The 17,224-nt window shown below is 36.6% G+C and overlaps 1 protein-coding gene across 3 annotated transcripts in view; it reads left to right on the top strand.

Annotated features, from left to right (window-relative positions):
• Positions 1–17,224, top strand: part of FBN2 (fibrillin 2) — a 270,327-nt gene that overhangs the window by 231,631 nt on the left and 21,472 nt on the right. For all 3 annotated transcript variants that reach the window (XM_035290955.3, XM_035290956.3, XM_078365811.1), the window contains 11 exons: positions 422–538; positions 2,082–2,210; positions 2,662–2,781; positions 5,894–6,019; positions 6,655–6,807; positions 7,576–7,641; positions 8,262–8,387; positions 8,955–9,074; positions 10,057–10,179; positions 10,628–10,759; positions 16,952–17,077. In XM_035290955.3, the coding sequence (XP_035146846.2) occupies positions 422–538; positions 2,082–2,210; positions 2,662–2,781; positions 5,894–6,019; positions 6,655–6,807; positions 7,576–7,641; positions 8,262–8,387; positions 8,955–9,074; positions 10,057–10,179; positions 10,628–10,759; positions 16,952–17,077 (1,338 nt within the window). The remainder of the gene's footprint in view (positions 1–421; positions 539–2,081; positions 2,211–2,661; positions 2,782–5,893; positions 6,020–6,654; positions 6,808–7,575; positions 7,642–8,261; positions 8,388–8,954; positions 9,075–10,056; positions 10,180–10,627; positions 10,760–16,951; positions 17,078–17,224) is intronic.

Below are 17,224 nucleotides of genomic sequence, written 5' to 3' on the forward strand. Positions count from 1 at the left end.
ATTGCTTCATAAAATTTAGTATACTAAAGTTTATCTTTGTTTTTCTGCTCAAATTAAAGGATCTAAATTTCTGGGTAAGTCTTTATAATGCTTAATGAAACAAATTGTTTTAATATTTCAGAAGATCAGTTTTACTTCAAGTTATTAAGCAGACCTGATCATTAATACATCTCTGCTAGGGGGATGCTCTTTTAGGCTATGTCTGAGTATTATCTGAGTACAGTCAGTACCTGTTAAACTGTATTATTTTCTTATAATTTTACAGTTTTCCCTATATCATGCCCATTCTCTTCAAATAGATATGAGTTCTTAGTACTGAATGAGGAAAAGCTAAGTCATTCAGTAGTTTAAACATAGAATGGTGAATAGCCTATTTTTTTCTAGTTAAAAATTGAATTTTTGAGCCAGTGTTTCTTTGTAGATGTTGATGAGTGTGAGCGGCATCCATGTGGAAATGGAACTTGTAAAAACACCGTTGGATCTTATAACTGTCTGTGCTACCCAGGGTTTGAACTCACTCATAACAATGATTGCCTAGGTAAGTACTTCATTCAGTCCTTTGTTGCTTCTATTTTATTTCTACACAATGAGCTGAAATAAAAAACAAAACCAAATAACAAAAAAAAAAATTAAAATTGCAAATGTGTGCCAGAAGATATATATTGACTAGTTTCTATTTTACTGAAACCATAGTATTTGCCTAAATAATCACAAGATAATATACTCTTGAACCTTTTTGTCAATCAACCAATCAATTCAGGAAAAAAGGTCATTCAGATCATAGTAAAAATATTGGGATTGATTTATGGTTTGGGGTATTTTTATTCCCTAAATGAGATCAAAAGTAGACCCTTCTTTGTCTCTATGTTACTACAAGTATTTCATATAAATCCATTCTGGATTATTTACATTCAGCTACCAGTAGCCTCCTGGTAAGTCCCCCTGGGTACTTGCACTTGTCATGACTTGACGTTTCATTTTCCATCAGCTTTTGAAGCCAGGACGCCTTTCCCCACAAAAAATAATGAATGGCAACTAGGTCCCTAGAATGGCCCTCAGAAATCTCTCCTGTGTGCAGTACAGGATTTTGGCCTTAGGCCCACACCAACACTCAAATGTGAAATGGAGACTGGTAGTCAGTGGGAGAGGGTCCTGAAGTAGTTGGAGGAGAGAATAAGAGAAATGACAACAAACGTTGATTCCTTGTTTACCACGTGCCAGGAACTGCACAGATGCTTTACAGCATAATGTGTTGTAATTCGCATGATCCTTCAAACTATGTGAAAGTAACTTAGGTTTTCTACCATTGTGGGACTGTATCAGAGCTCATCCCCATCTTCTAATTTAACCCAACATAAGTTCTTCTCTGTTTTCTTTATTTTTCAAAATCCGAAATTGTGAAAAAAAAAAAAATAAAGCTAATTGGACATTTTATTCAACCACTGCCTTCTTGACAGAGCCTTTGTACAGTCAGGGAGACCTAAAATATACGGACATGGCAATGATCAAAGTACAGTCTTCAAAGAACCCAGGAAATTACTCAAATGTAATCAACCCTAAGCTTAAATGAAAACCTAATAATAAAGACTTTTTTTCTTTAAATTACATATTATATCACCAATTTCAGTGTTTTTAATATCATTGATTTCTCTGTAATAAATAAGCTCATTTATTTGTTCTCTGAATATGGTCAGCTTAGCTCCAGGTAAAGTATCTGCAAATTAGGTAATCAGATTAAATCCCACATATCCCCTCCGCCTGTGGGAAAAGAAATTTTTTTCAATTGGAAAGAATAGAAAGCTTCACCTTAAGCCTTGACTTTTATCTGGTTCTAAATTCATGAATTATGTTAATATCAAAACAGAAAAAATGTATCTGTGGTTGATAAATAGTAGGAATCTATGGGATTCTATTAATTATATGATTTTTATGATATTTGCCATTTTTCTCTGTTGATGAGGAACTGTAATGTGGGATTTCTTATAAATGCATGCCAATAAGTATGTTTTTAAGTTGCAACTTTTGAAACAATATACATGTTAAGAGCCCTTTCTGAAAAACGGACTCCTGTTTGCTTACAGACATAGATGAGTGCAGTTCCTTTTTTGGTCAAGTGTGCAGAAATGGACGGTGTTTTAATGAAATTGGCTCCTTCAAGTGTCTATGTAACGAAGGTTACGAACTTACTCCAGATGGCAAAAACTGTATCGGTAAGTATCTAAACAATAAACAGTCATAAAGACTGTTTTGTTTCGTGAAATGATGATGTGTACCTCCTCCCCTTTCACTTAAGAAGTCATTAACATTTCATTTAAGCATCAGATCACATGTTCAAGATAAGCTAAGATGGAAAATTTTAGTATAAGATATAAGCCAACAATTGGGAATGTCTCATACGCAATGTTTTTGTTGGGGACAGAGCTTGAGGCTATCCATGTCTCAAGAAAAGTAAGCAAAGAAAACAAATCAAGAAAATTAGACACTTGCCAAATAAGAAATATCCAAGATGTCAGAAGCATATCTCTGGGAATATTTGTTCATGGTTACCCAGTAGATCAGAGGACCCAAGTTGAAATCATGTTAATATCATTTAGCAGACAGATAAATCTATACAACAGTTATCTCATGCTTCAATTATTTTTTCTCTTCTTTTATCTAAAGATACTAATGAGTGTGTCGCCCTTCCCGGCTCTTGCTCTCCTGGTACCTGTCAGAATTTGGAGGGATCCTTCAGATGCATCTGTCCCCCAGGGTATGAAGTAAAAAGTGAGAACTGCATTGGTAAGAGTAGCATTTATTCTGAGGCCCATGAGTTGTTCAGTATAATAAGACATGGTAAAGACTCTGGAAATATACCAAGTGCCAACCACTGCAGGCATGCCGACCTAAGGAATTAAACATATAGCTGCCTACATCTGTTTTATTGAACCATCAGAAATGAGGGTGAGAATAAAAAACTTAGGGATTTAGGATTTTTTCATTAACAGAAATCTTATGCTAGTCGAAGAATTTTCAGCATACCCTAATCTTTTTTCCAAATGTCAATAGAGACTGTCAATGAATTTAAAGAGTGTCTACAAATATTGTAATCTTTGGCAACTAGTTTTAAAACAGCTATTAAAGGTGTCTACGGTCTTAGAAATGTGAAGCAGAAAAATCTCGATAATGCTGTTGAGGCATTCTTTTCCTTGGGAAGGCCTCATGTCAAAGCAGAAATATTAATCCATTTGTCATAACAGATGTTTTTCTGTTGAAACTCTTCCAGTACACAGGAACACTGTAACTACATCAAAAGTGGGTCCCAGAATTGCCTAGTGGACATGATGAAGTCTGACCTTTTTTACAGTTCAATTTATTTCACTTTTATACAAATTATTTTTTACAGCCTCGTTGAAATTCAGAAGTGCCAGCATTTTAGTGTGGTTTTTCTAACAGGAAAGGATGCTAAGGATATTTTTTTGCCTTTGAGTTATCTAATGTATTTTACATTCTATGGCCCTTGGCAAGATTGTACCTAAAGATGTATCGTTCTACTGTTTATATTTAAGGGAACTAAATAGACAGGGCAGAAGGAAGCAGTTTACTTCATAGAATTTAATTATTCTTCAAACCATACAATTAGAGATCACGGATATCTCCTAGTTATTCTGATTTTTTTATTTTTATAGTTCATCATAAGGTTGTCTGTAGTGTTTTTGAAACTTAAAAAAATAATAATACTAGAATCATCTCAGTAAGACGTTTCTGGAAAAGTTTAGGATCCTGTTCTTCCATTTTCTTTTCTCATGCTCAATCTTGATTCTTCTTTGTCTTTGTGAGCCTTCTCTTATGGAATGCTAATAAAAGTAGTATGCCAACCACAAGGAAAGAAATAGAAATAAACATGCCTCTTTGTTTCAGGAGTCTTGGATACCTTTCCTCTTAATGAAAGTGTGGATATCTGTGATTTAGTTACATTTTATTAAGTCTCAGAAACATTTTCTTTTCCTTTATCCATCGTTAGCAATGACACTAGTTTGCATCTCTGAAAAAATGGCTTTAATTTTTCTTTTTTTTTTTTCCTTTGAGACAGTCTCACTCTGTTGCCCAGGCTGGAGTGCAGTGGCACGATCTCAGCTCACTGTAACCTCTGCCTCCTTGTTTCAAGCTATTCTTCTGCCTCAGCGTCCCAGGTAGCTGGAGTTACAGGCACCCGCCATCATGCCTGGCTAATTTTTGTACGTTTAGTAGACCCAGGATTTCACCATGTTGGCCAGGCTGGTCTTGAACTCCTGACCTCAAGTGATCCACCCACCTTGGCCTCCCAAGGTGTGCAGAAATGGAATTTAATTAACTTACTTCACTATAAGAATATTTTATTCAGACTAATATCTTTTCTACCAACTTTTCCCAGATGACATTCATGAGCACACGTGCATACATACACACACACATATACACACATAGATATATGTACATATCCCCCACACAGACATAAATTCATCCCTACAGTCAGTGGGTATTACAGTGAACATGTGGCACCTGTCTAGGTTCTGGAAATACAGGAGCATCATCTTTGCCTTGGGGTAACTTACTACCTAATGGGAGAGACCTATTTTGTAAATAAACTTGCTTTGTGAAGCCATCCTTAAAATACAGTGTGACAGACACTGTACTGAACGTCCATTCAGGAGATGGGAGCATAGCAGGAGGTGAGGGATTGTTATGGTAGTTGTGAGAGGGTGGCAGTTCAAGAAAGCCTCTCACAGAGGATTGACGATTGTCTAGGTCACTCTTAAATGTTGGATAGGAATTTACTGATCAGCAAATGAAAGAGAACAGAAGAGGCTGTCTGGAAACAGGCAGCATGGTAAGGAGCATGGAATGGTTAGCTCAGAAGATTGAACTCAAGCCTGCAGTCAGTGTGGGGCCATGGCAGGAGTTTTTGTTTTTTGGTCTTTTGGTGTGGGGATGGTGTTGGTTTCTGCAGTTTTTTTGTCATTTTATAGAAGAGATGTGATGACTCATTTGTTAAACTTCTACAAATATGAATTGAGAACTTGTGTGTGCCAGTTACCGTGCTAGGAGCTGAGGGTGCTAGGAGCTAGGAGCTTACAGGCATGTCATGTCCTCATGGAGCTTACATTCTAATGTGACTGAAAAGTAATGTTTTTTCATGTGGTTAAAGTAATCCATTAAATAAGTACTCCTCCGAAAAGTGACCAAAAATCATTAGTAAGGTATGTTTATTTTTTTTAAGGAAACATTCCAGGGAAAAGGAAAAAGAATAACACTCATAATATGTCTCAGTCCTCCTAGTTCCATAGGCACAGATTTTCAAGCGTAATCACATGGATGTTTTAGAAAGGCACCCCTGGTAGCCATGTGATGAGAAAAAGACAGGGAGATGCAGGTGTCAGTTGAGACTGGCAAATTATAATAGGTTTGGAAGTACTCTGAAGGCAGAACTGTCTGCCACTTTCTGCTTGCATGTGGAGTTAAAAAAAGAGAGAAATAAGGGTGACTTGGGGATCACAATTTGGATTACTGGGAGAGAGGTATCAGGGAGATGGGGACCAGTTCATAGAACTTTTGGCCACATGGAGGCCGCAACGCCCATGAGATGTGGAGTTGTTCATGTCGAGTAGGCAGGTAAACATACATACACCTGTAAGGATCAAAAAGACAGGAGGGTGGACATGGACTCGGGAGTCTCTGGCACATAGTTGGTTGAAATTTAATATAACGTTTGATTTCTGAAGCAGTAAGAGTTTATTTTTTATGAATTAATTAAACATAAAACATAATATCATCTTTTATCTGAAATATCAACTGGCTAGTGGACTGTGATAGTATGGACAATTGTTTACTCTCAAGTGTTGAATGGCTACTAAATGCTCCCCCTGTTCTGCAGATATAAATGAATGTGATGAAGATCCCAACATTTGTCTTTTTGGTTCCTGCACTAATACTCCAGGAGGCTTCCAGTGCCTCTGCCCCCCTGGCTTTGTACTATCTGATAATGGACGGAGATGCTTTGGTAAGATTTGGAATGACTTCACTATCACAGTTCAACCTTAGAAACTTTAAAGCTGGATTGTAAACCATCATTCTGCTATTAGTCCTAACAAAATACATGTCTATAGTAAAATATATCTGCAAGTTAAAAATTTAGGTCTCAAACATACACAATGAACAATTTTTAAGATACTTTGAATTATTGCCACTGTTTCCACATTTTTATAAATTTTTTATGAAAAGAAAAATTGTTATTCTGATTTATCATAACTATTTTAATTTTGTTGTTGGCATAGCTTTTTTGCATACTGGTGTATGCGTTGCTTTTGATGTGATGTAACTTACTGAAAGTTACTTTGATGGTTTTTCTTAGGCAATCATGCAACAGTGGAAAAAGAGACTGTAAAAATCATTTTGATACTGATCACGATTTCTTGAATTTCCTTAGCACATTATAAAAATAGTTTAAGCATTTTAAATAATTAAATAATTTTGTAGCCAGGTCAGTCTAAATTGGCAAATGAAATCACAGTTGAAGATTTTCAGACCTGTCTTAACTGCTGATCTAGCCTGCATCACGTGTTCTGCAATGAGAAATGCTCTGTCAAAACAGTGTTACAAAATAATTCCATCTGTGACGTTTGCTTTCTTTATTAGATACTCGTCAGAGCTTCTGCTTCACAAATTTTGAAAATGGAAAGTGTTCTGTACCCAAAGCTTTTAACACCACAAAAGCAAAATGCTGCTGTAGTAAGATGCCAGGAGAGGGCTGGGGGGACCCCTGTGAGCTGTGCCCCAAAGACGATGAAGGTAAGAGAAATGACATAAAACACCACTTTGTGTACCAGTTTTTGAATGTTTGCCAGAGTGGGCTTAACCATGTAATTTATGAATATTTTGAGGGTGAAATCATCTCATTGCATATAAGTTTTGATGGTTCATTGAACCACCTAGGCTGAGAAACTTCTTTTAGCTTTTGGATAAGATGCATCTAAGCATAGGTGGAGTTACCCTTTTATTTCATTCCCCACCTTCAAGGTTAGTATTACTTGCTTTCAAAAGTATGAATTTGAGAAGTCCAAGGCAGGAGAAAGAAGGGAATGGAAATTATATTCCAAGTTGCTGCTGAGGTCCCATGTGGGATTGTACTGCAGTCTGTGGCTCTCAGAATATTACATTAAATTCTGAGAAGCCGAGTCAGCACAATGGCCCTTTATGGGAAAAGACCAATAGCCTCAGGTCTCATTAGCACCCATAAATTATAGGATAATTCCCAGCAAGCTCAGGCTGGCTTGGCTTCTAGGTTAGGGATGGCTTTTGAGTGTGATGGTCAGGGAGGTCTCTTTAGCTGCTCAGCTTTAAATGTGCAAACAGAAAGAACCAGGAACACCGCGCACCTAGAAGGTGCCCTCACTAAATATGCTTTTAAAATAAATCATAAAAACAAAAGACTTGTTATAGACAACTTTGTAAAGGAAAAATAGTTAAGTGTAATTTCATGTACATTATTCATCCTTTCTTAATTTCTCTGATAATTTCAAGTTTTCAATAATGAAGAATTTGTATTTTTCTCCATAGTTGCATTTCAGGATTTGTGTCCATATGGCCATGGAACTGTTCCTAGTCTTCATGATACACGCGAAGGTGCGCTTTGATGCATTTTATTCCTATGTTCTCGTTTAATACAAACATATTATTTTATGTTTACTTTACAACTCATGCTAACTTTACTATATAACATATAGTATATTGTATTTAACGGATATATATAACCCTTATTTTGTATCACATACATTATACATATATCATATGACTATATCATGATATATGAAATACGTTACATATTTCTCTGACAAAAGAAGCATTTACAAGTCTGTGTTGAATAGACATACACAGTACTGGCATGTCTTTTTATTTTTATTTTATTTATTTTATATATTTATTTTTGAGACAGAGTCTTGCTCTGTTGCCCAGACTGGAATGCAGTGGTGCGATATCAGCTCACTGCAACCTTCACTTCCTGGGTTCAAGTGATTCTCCTGCTCCAGCGTCCTCAAGTAGCTGGGGTTACAGGCACATGCCCCCATGCCCCACTAATTTTTTTGTATTTCAATACAGACGGGGTTTCACCATGTTGCCCAGGCTGGTCTCAAACTCCTGACCTCAGGTGCCTCCCAAAGTGCTGCGATTAAAGGCGTGAGCCACTGCACCCGGCTGGCATATCTTTTCATGTGAGGGAATTAATGGACAGTTCTGTATTTTAGATGTCAATGAGTGTCTTGAGAGCCCAGGCATTTGTTCAAATGGTCAATGTATCAACACTGATGGATCTTTTCGCTGTGAATGTCCAATGGGCTACAACCTTGACTACACTGGAGTACGCTGTGTGGGTGAGTGTTGACTCCACATTACAGAATTTTAAAGTTCTATTTTCCTTCTCGTATTCAGTAAAACGTCTCTCAGCCACCCTGGGTAGTGATGGGATTTACAAATCCAGGATAAATAGCTAGTAGTGGCACCTTCTTCACCAGTCTTAGATTTTCCAGTCAGACCTGATTTATGTGAAGATGGAGAGAGTTACCAACCTCTGTCTTCAACCAAACATACAAACTCTTATTGTCCTAGAGGCTTACAATTGCCAAAATCCCTCACTGGACAAGAGATCCATTTTACTTATTCCCTTCCATGTCTGCTCTTGAAGCAGAGGACCACATTCCTCTCCTGGATTTGTCATCTTTAGGGTGAGTATTGCTGCCTGGGGACAAGAGCAATGCACCCTGATCCTTCAGACCCTCTGCACTGCATAACAGCTGGCCAGTCAAGGCCCAGGGGATGCCAGGGTCATATGTGCCCTTCTCAGATACTGGAAATGGGTGAGGGCCAACTGTGGGTCTTCCTGGGCATGCTCCTGTTAAACTAAAACGTCTTTGTGGCATTTTTTTATTGTTCTTTTTCAGATACTGATGAGTGTTCAATAGGCAATCCGTGTGGAAATGGTACATGCACCAATGTTATTGGGAGTTTTGAATGTAATTGCAATGAAGGCTTTGAGCCAGGGCCCATGATGAATTGTGAAGGCAAGTGATCTTTGTCTTAATTATTATTTCTTCTTGACATAGAAAGTGTATTTTAATGCCTTGATATTTATTTATATTGTTTCTGATATCCTGCTAGTGAGCATATGGTGGGGGGGGGTTTGTTTTGGGGTTTTTGTTTTGCTTTTAGTTTTTCTTTAGTACTGTTACAATAGCTGCTGTAAAGCTGTTGTCTGATCGTTCCAGCATCTGAGTCATCTCAGGTTTGGCATCTCTTGATTGTCTATTCCCTTGAGCTGGAGTCACAGTTTCCTGCCTTTTCAATATTTTAGTTAATGTTGGATTTATACTCTGCATGTTGTGAATGATAATGCTTCGAAATCAGTTATATTACTCTGAAGAATATTGATGCATTTGTCTTAGCAGACAGTCAACTCGGGTAGGCACAATAGACTATCAGGCTTGTGAAGGGCATTGGCTCGTCTGTCAGTTCTTTAAACTTTACTTGCCAGCATTCTTGATTTTGCCTTACACATGCATAGTGCAGTCATGCCACTTGAGCTGAGTAGATGAAAAACAAATAGTGTTGCTCCTTCTCTGGCCTTCTTCTCTCTGGGGTTCCCCTCTCTTTAGCAGACTTGGTTGCCCTAAGATTCCTTTGGATGGAATCTCAGAAAGTTTCTACTGGAGAGTTAGCTACCAGATGGCAGCACTGCCAGGCCGTGGTCATCGGGAGGTTAATTTCAGAAAAAGGGAAGCCAAGTCACTGTGCAATTACTCCCTACTGGTTGTTTGCTCTGAGTTTCAGCTCACCACTGAAAATGTCAGGTAGTTTTTATATTCTTTGCAGAGTTTATAGCTGTTATTTTTGAAAGATGTGTTTGTTAGCTACTAAATTCTACATAGCAGATGTCATTTCTACTATTCTATTGCTTTCTGTACAACCATCAAGTAAATGACATCAGCATTTATTTACACAAATAATTAGAACTCTGATCACATGCCTGTCCATTGCTTTGGTCAGATATCAACGAATGTGCCCAGAATCCACTGCTATGTGCTTTCCGCTGCATGAACACTTTCGGATCCTATGAATGCACGTGCCCAATTGGCTATGCCCTCAGGGAAGATCAAAAGATGTGCAAAGGTAAGGCCACAGACGTGGAGTAGTTCAGACTTTATTTGTCATGCTGGAGATATATTTTAATGATTTTGTAATTGTCAACTAATTTCTTCTAGATCTTTACAGAAATATATATATGACAGCATTTTGCTAGTAGATTTCCATACCTAGATAACAAGACACATGATAGTATTTTTGTAAATCAAGTCAGAGATAAAATGGGTCGAGAAGCCCACCATTGTCACACTCTTGGATCCTTATTAAAGCAAAGATTACCCTTCCCTGAACTTCCTATCAGTATGAGCAGTGCTAAAACTTACTCATCTGGGATACAGTCAATAGCTGACAAAGGCTGAGCTTCTCCTTTCTCCATAATATTACATGTTACGTGTCAGAAGACCATATCTGTAACTTAAAAGTACTAAATCACAGCTTGCTCCTGATAATTTCTTATTTTTATTTTTTGTTCTAGATCTGGATGAATGTGCTGAAGGGGTACACAACTGTGAATCTAGGGGCATGATGTGTAAGAATCTAATCGGCACCTTCATGTGCATCTGCCCTCCTGGAATGGCCCGAAGGCCTGATGGAGAAGGCTGTGTAGGTAAGCAGTAAGGGAAGGTGCAATGCTTCCACTCCCAGCCTAATTAATGGCACCACTCCCACATCATCTTAAGTACAAGCCAACTATTTTTCCAGCTGTGTTAAGGCAGTGATACAGCTAGCTTTCTTTCATCTCAGGGTCTATGCTAACATAATAAGTTCTGGATTGTGGCATTTATGCCTGCTCAAAAATATATGGCCCTTTGTTTTTTCATATTTTAAAGAAAATTATAAATAAAATTACATGTGCTCTGTAGGTACATATGTAACCAAGTAAATATATTTTAAAAAATTTTCAAAAGATAAACACTAATTCATAGAAGGAATTACTGCTAGGGAAGACATTGAGATTGGAAGTAACTAATCCAAAGTGATTTTAAGTGTATTTGTCAATTTTAATTTTTTTACAAAACTGTGAGTTTCTGAACTATTCTGAATCACGTGTCATATAAAAAATTAATATATGCAACAAATTATAATTGGATTTTTTAGTTTCTTTCTTTTCATTTGTTAGATATTTCATTCAAATGCAGTACTTAATAAAGGTAAAAACAGACTTACATAGTTTAATTATTCAGTGGTCCTTTCAAAATCACTCTTCTTCCAAGATCTGTTATCCCAGAAGATTAGCCCAAACTTTTAAGTTGTAATATGTGTTCCTCCAAATATAGACAGGTCAAAATGCTAATAACCATATATGGAAGAAAGGAAATCAGCATTGTTAACCATCTTATCTTCTTACTGTGCATGAAATCTATTTTCATTTATTTTTCTCTTTTTCAATTTATGTGAATGAAAATACTGTATGTGTGTGCTGTGTTTAATCAGAGATTGGCTAAAATACTTAGAAATATGTTTTAATTTTTATGCATAGAAATTTCTTACTTTTATAACTAGCTGAATTTTCTATTATACTATTATTTATTACATTTGAAGATATGTTTTCTGGGAAGAGAGAGTAGGCACTGTGATCAGATTAAGAGCACAGGTTTCTGGTCATGGATCTGCCATAAATGATCTAGAGGACTTGAAAGTTATTTAATTCTCTGTTCTTCAGTTTCTTCATCTGCATACAGTGAGAAACTTAGTCTGCATGGTTGATGGGAGTGGTGGTGGTGGCTGTTGGGGAAGGGTGTATCTCCTCTAACTCTTAATATTCTAGCATCCTCTGAACTCACTTTTTCAAAGAAAAAACCCAGGGCAGCACTCTACATTTGTATTCTGTTCATTGTTAAAAATCACTACAAAAGATACAGGTTCTAAAACTTTTCTGATCCTCAAGCTTTTTATTATACCGTGCTGATAGCTGAAATGTCTGCAAAAATTTTTTTGATCATCACAAAACTCTTTGTAGAACACTTTCATGCAAACAGTGTTTTCACAGCTAGAAATGGCAGTTTAAAAAACAGCAAAAATATTATTACAAATAAAAAGTATTTATAAAAGCAAGGATGAAAAATAAAGCCACAAAAACAATTAATAAAAAATGCCCAAATGCATGAAATTGGAATCAAACAAAATTACCCAAAAAAAAGTTGATTGCAACAGAAACTAAAGGTATTGCCATTAGGAGAATTAATCTTATGTGGGTAATCTAAAACCACTTTAATGAAAGCTGTAAACCTAATCAGAGATGGAAACTTGACTATGCAATATGTTATGCCTCAGTAATTATTTCTTAAACAAATAAATGAATCAAGATCTGGTAAGTAGAACATTTTTTACCAAGATCATTAAATTTTCTTCTTTAGACTTTGGCAGACTGTCCCAATTTTTGAAAGTTTATTCAACAATCTTTGATTAGAAGATCAAAGACATAGGCAAATGAGAAAAGTATGGAGTGTTTTTGTAGAGACCCATTTCTACACCGCAGTGCGCAGATAGGTAGATGCAAAAGAGAAAATACTGGGATGCTATTTAATTATCAACAAACTAGTGTCCTAGACATGGAGGCTGCCAGCAATGAGGCAGGAAGAGGAGAACCAGCGACTACCAAAGATTTTAAGGCTTTAAAAACCTTATCAGAACCACACGGATCCCCTAAATTACCTGGAAGCCCGATTGTAATGCCCCAAGGGTAGAGGGCATGACAGATTTGGTGCGAGGATGTTCACACAACAAATATGAATTGAAACTGCACATCTGGCCCAGTTTGGCACCTGTGACCTGCTACACTATTTTTCAGTGAGTAGCTGAACTGGAAAAAATTGTTCAAAAACAAATAATTACACAGGACCAGTGTAGCTGGAGTTTGTGCAGGAGAGTGGCATGAAGTGGGTCTAAAGGTAGGCAAATGCCATGGAAAGGAATTTGGTTTTATGCTAGAAGTATTATGACAGAGTGACTCAGAGTGTGGACCCTGGGGATGGACTATGAATGTGAGAAATCTAGGTTCATATATATCAGCCAGCTCTATAACTCAAGGCAAGTCAGCTCAAATATGTTCCTCAGATGCCTCATGTAAAAACAATTAGAAATTTTGAGAACACTTTCATAGGATTATTGGGAAGTTTAAATAAAAGAATTCATGTGAAACTCTTAGTGCAGTGCTTGGCATACAGTAAAATTTCAATTAAGTATTGTTTTCATTTTCTGTTTTACATGTTTAAAGATCTTTGGCTGCCTTATAGGTAATGGATTTTAAGGAGGTAGTAGCAGAAACAAGGGTTTCATTTAGATGACTATCTTAAACATCCAGATGAGAGAAAAAAGAGGCTCAGATTAGGGCCACCGTAGTATGGAAAAAGAGTGGACAGATTCAGAAAATATGTTGGAAATAAGCAACAGATTGGATTGCTGATGGATTGATTGAACATATATAAAAGAGAAGTCCCTGGATTTTTGCTTGAGTAACTAAAGTAAATTAGCTTACTATAATAATTTACTTGATGCTATTATTAACGGATATGGAAAAGACTGGAAGAAACAGGTTTAGTTGGAAACACAAAAGAATTAAAGTTCTGTTTTGGTCATGCTCAGTGTCAGATATGTACTAGCTTTCCAAGTGGGAATTTCAAGTCAGCACATGTATTTATGAGCCACAGATATAAATCACTAGCAAATATGTAGTGTTTGAAAAATCCTGGGATTGACAGAACAGTGAGAGAGACCCTGGAGAGTAAAAGGAGCAGGGCTCCTTCCCAGGAGACTGGACTCTAGTTGTTCCAATATTTAGAGTGACTAAAAATACTAGGAGACTAAGAAAGAGTAGCCAACAAGATAGGAAGCTCTCTGTGTCAGTGTGGTGTCCTGAAAACTAAAAGAATGGATTATTCCAGCAGTTAGGGAGTGCTTGCTTTTGTATGATGCTACTGAGATGTAGAGTAACGTAGAGTTGTAATTAGATTTGGTGACTTCTTCGGGAAGTTTCGGTGAAGTGGTGGAGCACATACATTAAGGAAACCATCAGTACTGAGGCGGGGGAATTTATCGCCAGAAATCATTCTTCCAGAAATTTTGTTCTGAAAGGGAATCAATACATGTGATAGCAGCTAGAGGACTAATAGGTGAATAAAAGAGTTTTTTGTATTGTTTTAAGATGAAGGATACTAGAGAATTTATGCTGAGGGAATGATTCCTTGAAAAGGGAGCATTGTAAAATCTGGGAAGGCAATCTAGAGTACCAGCACCAGAGCTGGCCTTTGAGAAAAAACAAAGACAGTTTATCTGTTGAAGGAGGACAAAAGGTTGAAAGTGAGGGCACAGGGGGGGTTCATAGGGGAGAGATGTTTTATTAGTCTGAGTGTGTAGTATCATTTTGGAAAATGGGAGTGTGAACATATTAAGAAGTATAGTAGGATTGTTGAGGGAGGATCACGTACCCATTTGAGATTTGAGTCTTGAGTCATGAGTCTCATTAAAATGAGACCTGTTTTCCTCTGGCCTGTCATGCTGCACTGGATTGGACATAGAGTAGTTAGAAGGATGTGAGCACTGGACAAGAGTGATGGACAGTGAAAAGGTCAGTAATTGGCAATCCCAATGCGGCCCACAAATTGTCCAAGGATAGCAAGTACAATGCTGGAAATCAGAATTATTTAGATAGAGCAACATCACTCCAAGGTATACCCTAGTGAAGTTACAAATTTAACAGAAAAAAAAAATTGGACTATTTTTTTACAGCCTCTCTCAGGAATTCTTTTTTCTTTTGAGACGGAGTCTTGCTCTGTCGCCAGGCTGGAGTGCAGTGGCACAACTTGGCTCACTGCAACCTCTGCCTCCTGGGTTCAAGCAGCGACTCTCAGGAATTCTTAATGCCAATGGCAATAAAGGAAAATTAATCTAAGAATTTGAAGCACAAATTATGTAATACAGCACAAGCTGTATTATCATAATCAAACTTGGAAGAACTCAGGCAGTGTATCCAGCAAGAGCCCTTTTTGAAAAAAAAATAATTCAGACAAATCAAATATAATTCAAAATCAAGGTGAATAACATTAGGGATAGGATTAGATCAAGGCAGCAGACCTTGTACCTCAGATTCTAGAAACAATAAACTGAAAAAAACTTTTACATTCATAACTCATTATTTTTGTATTTTTTTAAAATTTCTGAAGTGAATATTTTATTCTAAAAGATTAAAAAAATAATCATAGGAGGCACATTATGGTGAATTTCAAAACACTAAGAGGAAAATGAAAATCCTTAAAACTTCAGGAGAGAAAACCAGATTTCCTGCAAATGAACGGTAACACTGGGTTAAAAAAAAAAAATAAAGGAGCAATATTTTGAAAGCATTCTAAAGACAAATAATTTTGAACTAAAATTTTATACTCAAGTATGAAAACAAAAGAAGACCTGGTCAGAAATCTGTTTTAGAATATTTATACCCCTCTGAAATAATTACTGAACTATATATGCTGATTTTTTTAACTAATTCAAGAGGATGAAATAATATATGTGAAACAATGGTGAGTCAAAAAACCAGAAAGCCTCACTAGTTTAAATAGATGCCAATGGCACACTAAAAATCTAACAAACCAAAACTTCTAGGTAACATCAACATGGCAGGCGGTTAAGGGAGAGAGCAGAGATAAGTAAATTTATGCCAACATGTTTACCATGGCCAGAGCTTTCAAAACAGATACTTCTTGGCATTGATAGAAAAGTATTCATTAAGAATGTGTGTTAAAGCTGTTCAGTGGTTTCCACTATAAGAATAGAAAGAAGACTGTAACTTCCAAATATGAATTCAGAGGGAAAAGAAGGTCGTAGGGTGGGGGAAACTATACAGTAAATATAAAACAATATAAAATGGCAGGTAAGACTCTAAACGTATAAGTAATCATGACAGATATAAGTAGTTTAAATTGCTGGTTAAAAGATAAATGTGTTTTTAAAAATTCAGCTAGGTACTATTTCATAGAATTGTAGGACCAAAATCGAAATGTGAGATAGGTTAAAAATAAAAATATTCAAGGCAAATACTAATGAAAGCAAAGTTCATGCAAAAATAAATGTCAGTACATTTTTTAAAATTTTAAGTATAAAGATGAAAGGAGCAATTTATCAAAAAGACGTAGTTGTCATGGGCTCTTTTACACTCCTAGCAACATACCTCTGAAAAAAAAACTCAAAATTTTCAAAATATCAAAAAAGCACAAAAAGTAAGGGTATAGAGAATTTTAATAACAAAAGTTTTGTTGATGTAGATTTCTTTATTACCAACCAAAAGAGCAGTATTACTTAAACGTCCTCTCCCATTGACTGCCCTCACAGACATCTGTCGTTCCTGTGATTTGACTCAATGCCAATTCAGGAGCTTGTCCTCCTTTCCTGGCCTGTGTGGCTTTTACACCACTCATCACCTCTACACAACACCCACCACCCCTCCCACCCTTTCTCTAATATCACAGAAACTGACATTCTTTTCCCCACAGTTCCCTTCCTTGCCTGGTGTCTCAGGGCAACTCTATCCCTTTTGGATACCAGTTTCTAATTTTATATATAAACACCATCCCTTCTCTGCAGAAGATAGAGAAAAGAAAGAAGAAGAAAATGTTATTGTAAGAAAGAACCCACCTAGAAGGATGAAGTAAAGCTAAAAATAAATTAATATTCACGCATGACCATTTTTAATCTCATTATATTTGTATTTTGGCAAAGAAGTGTTAAATAAGATATAACCCATTGGAAGATAGCTTGTAAATTATAATTTTACAGTTTTCTGGTATTTCATATTGTTTTTCTAAAGATGAAAATGAATGCAGGACCAAGCCAGGAATCTGTGAAAATGGGCGTTGTGTTAACATTATTGGAAGCTATAGGTGCGAGTGTAATGAAGGATTCCAGTCAAGTCCTTCAGGCACCGAGTGTCTTGGTAAGTTGACGTCCAAATATATTATACTGGGTAGATAAAACATCTGTTCATGATGTCATCACAGAAGAGCTTCACATATATATTCCTGTCTGCTGAACAAATCCCCCAATCTCAGGTGCACATCTATTAAAATGACATATTTGTACA

Source organism: Callithrix jacchus, chromosome 2 (genome assembly GCF_049354715.1).
Source record: "Callithrix jacchus isolate 240 chromosome 2, calJac240_pri, whole genome shotgun sequence".
In the NCBI taxonomy this organism is placed as follows: Eukaryota; Metazoa; Chordata; class Mammalia; order Primates; family Cebidae; genus Callithrix; species Callithrix jacchus.